Source organism: Tenrec ecaudatus, chromosome 9, assembly GCF_050624435.1.
Source record: "Tenrec ecaudatus isolate mTenEca1 chromosome 9, mTenEca1.hap1, whole genome shotgun sequence".
NCBI classification, from domain to species: domain Eukaryota; kingdom Metazoa; phylum Chordata; class Mammalia; order Afrosoricida; family Tenrecidae; genus Tenrec; species Tenrec ecaudatus.
This window is the reverse complement of record NC_134538.1, coordinates 38,143,840-38,146,235: the sequence shown is the minus strand read 5'-3', so window position 1 is coordinate 38,146,235 and position 2,396 is coordinate 38,143,840. Positions and strand designations below refer to the sequence as shown.

At 41.5% G+C, this 2,396-nt stretch overlaps 1 protein-coding gene across 1 annotated transcript; it reads right to left on the bottom strand.

Annotated features, from left to right (window-relative positions):
* Positions 1–330: 330 nt before the first annotated feature.
* Positions 331–1,077, bottom strand: LOC142456323 (protein SET-like). The gene has a single exon (XM_075557479.1). It carries the CDS (start codon positions 1,075–1,077, stop codon positions 331–333), a length of 747 nt encoding a protein of 248 aa, XP_075413594.1.
* Positions 1,078–2,396: the final 1,319 nt, after the last annotated feature.

Below are 2,396 nucleotides of genomic sequence, written 5' to 3'. Positions count from 1 at the left end.
TGAGACAGGAAGGGACAAAAATTAATTTGAACACAAGGGGGTAGAGGTTCTTTTCCACTGTATTCTGCACAAGGCATTATTCCCTCCACCCCCAAATAAGTTGAGAACCATGGTGTAGAGAAAAGAGACCTCAAGAACAGGGTGATTGAGCACAAGAGGAAGAAAACAAAAACAAAAAAAGACTGCAACTTGCTCCCAGGGATTGAAGAAAATTAAAAAGGTTGGAATCCATTAGTGTTCTGTTAGTCATCCTCTCCTCCATCCTCCTCTCCTTCCTCTCCCTTGTCATCATCTTCATCTTCTTCCCCTTCGTCTTCATCCCCTTCTTCATCAATATCTTCTAAACCCTTCTTCTTCTTCTTCTTCTTCATCTTCTTCACCTTCACTTTCCTCATCATCCATATCAGGAACCAAATAGTGCTGTAATGGATTTGGCCAGATATCATCTTTGATGACCTCTCCTAATTCATCGGCGCCGGCATCAGACTGGTCGGTAAACCAGGTAAAGACACTCTCAGGTCCGTCATGCTGCCCCTTCCTGCTAGCTTTGTTCTGTGTTTGACTGGAATGTTTCGTCAAGTCCTTTCCAGATTTCCATTTGATTTCAGTTGATTTTGAAGATGGATCACCACTATCATTCAGATGAAATTCTTTGGAGAGAACTTTATTTTCAAAGTAAGGATTTTCATCAAAATAAAAATCTATTTTGTAACCTGATTTAATATCTTCAAATTCTGTCACTTCAGCTCTGGTCAAATAATGCAGAGCCTCTTCATCCTCAAGCAATGCAGACACATGCGCATGGTTGACAAATGTTGTTACCCCAAAATTTGGGATTTTGGTGATCAATTCTGACCTCTTCTGAAAGAATGGTTGGCAGAGTTTGTTATATTTCTGTTCTGCTTTCAAAATCTCCTCACTGGCTTGTTCATTAAGTCTGTCTATTTCATTTTGTACCTCATCAATATGTTCAATTGCTTCCAGCTGTTCTTTTTCTTCCTTGGGGGGGGCCGGGGTCTCCTGCACCTTAGGCTTCTTCATTTGCGGCAGGCTTGAAGACTGGCGGTTAGGGGCCATGCTGCTTGCTGTCTGCCAGCAGAGCCCAAGGAACGTGCCAAAGAGCCGCTGGCCTCCCGTGGAAACTGCCACAAAATTGCCAACACTTGTCTGTCAGTTTGTTGATGTTTGCTGTGATTCTAAAAGCTACGTCATTGGTATTTCAAATGCCAGGAGGGTCACCCAACGTGAACAGGTTTCTGAAGTTTCCAGACTAAGAACAGACAAGGAAGAAGTCTCCACTTCGGTGGAAGAAGCCGCTGAAATTCTATGCATAACATTGAAGCATTGTCAGATACTGAAAGCTTAAACCAGTGATTCTCAAACTTCCCAATGCCAGGACCCTTTAATACAGTTCCTCATATTGTGGTGACCCCCAACCATAAAATTGTTTTGTTGCTACTTCATACTGTCATTTTGCTACTATTATGAATCATAATGTAAATATCTGATATTCAGGATGTATTTTCATTGCTACAAATTGAACATAATTAAAGAATAGTGGTTAATCACAAAACAATATGTTATTATATATTGTGAAATATTTATTTCTAATGACAAATAAATGAAATTTTGTCTTGAAGCACGGTGTAGCATGGGTAAGTCTTCATGCCTGGTACTCGTATGTGGGTGGATCTGCATGGGGGCAGACCCAGCTGGAGAGGGATAGAGGAGCGGTGTCTCAGTTCCTAAGACCATCAGAAATATGTGTTTTCTGTTGGTGTCAGGCGATCCCTGTGAAAGAGACGTTCGACCCCCCCAAAGGGATCGTGACTCACAGGTTAAGAACTGCTGGCTTGAACAAAGGAAGCAGCATACTATCAGAGATAGTGCCAGACTATGGGCCCCTCAGGTCTTGAGGACAAGCAAAATGTGATTGAAGAAGAGCTGATTTCTTGGGGTGTAGACCATGGTGATGTGAATCTGGTAAAGTCTGTGGGGGTGGAGCCTATGGGATCTTCGTTTGCTGATAGGGTACAACTCAAGGTGAGGAGCAACAGATGCCAAAATCTTCTACTGATCAGGGATGTGTGAAGTAGGAATTTAGGGAAATGGAAATGGTCAAAAATGAAATGAAATTCATAAAGAGCAATACCCTAGACATTAATGAGCTGAAATGGACTGGTATTGGCCATTTTGAATTTGAAAATCATGTGATCTACTGTGACAGGAATAACACAATCAAGAGGAATGGTATGGCATTCTTTGTCAGAAAGGATCTTGTTAAATCCATCATGAAGTACAATGCTCTCTGTGATAGGATTCTATCTGTCTCCAGGTAAATCCAATCAATACCATCAGATTTATGCACCAACCACAAAAGTTAGTGATGAAGAAAC

What these genes read in the sequence shown, in the direction of transcription:
- LOC142456323 (XM_075557479.1), bottom strand. Translation starts at nt 1,077, where the DNA reads ATGGCCCCTAACCGCCAGTCTTCAAGCCTGCCGCAAATGAAGAAGCCT.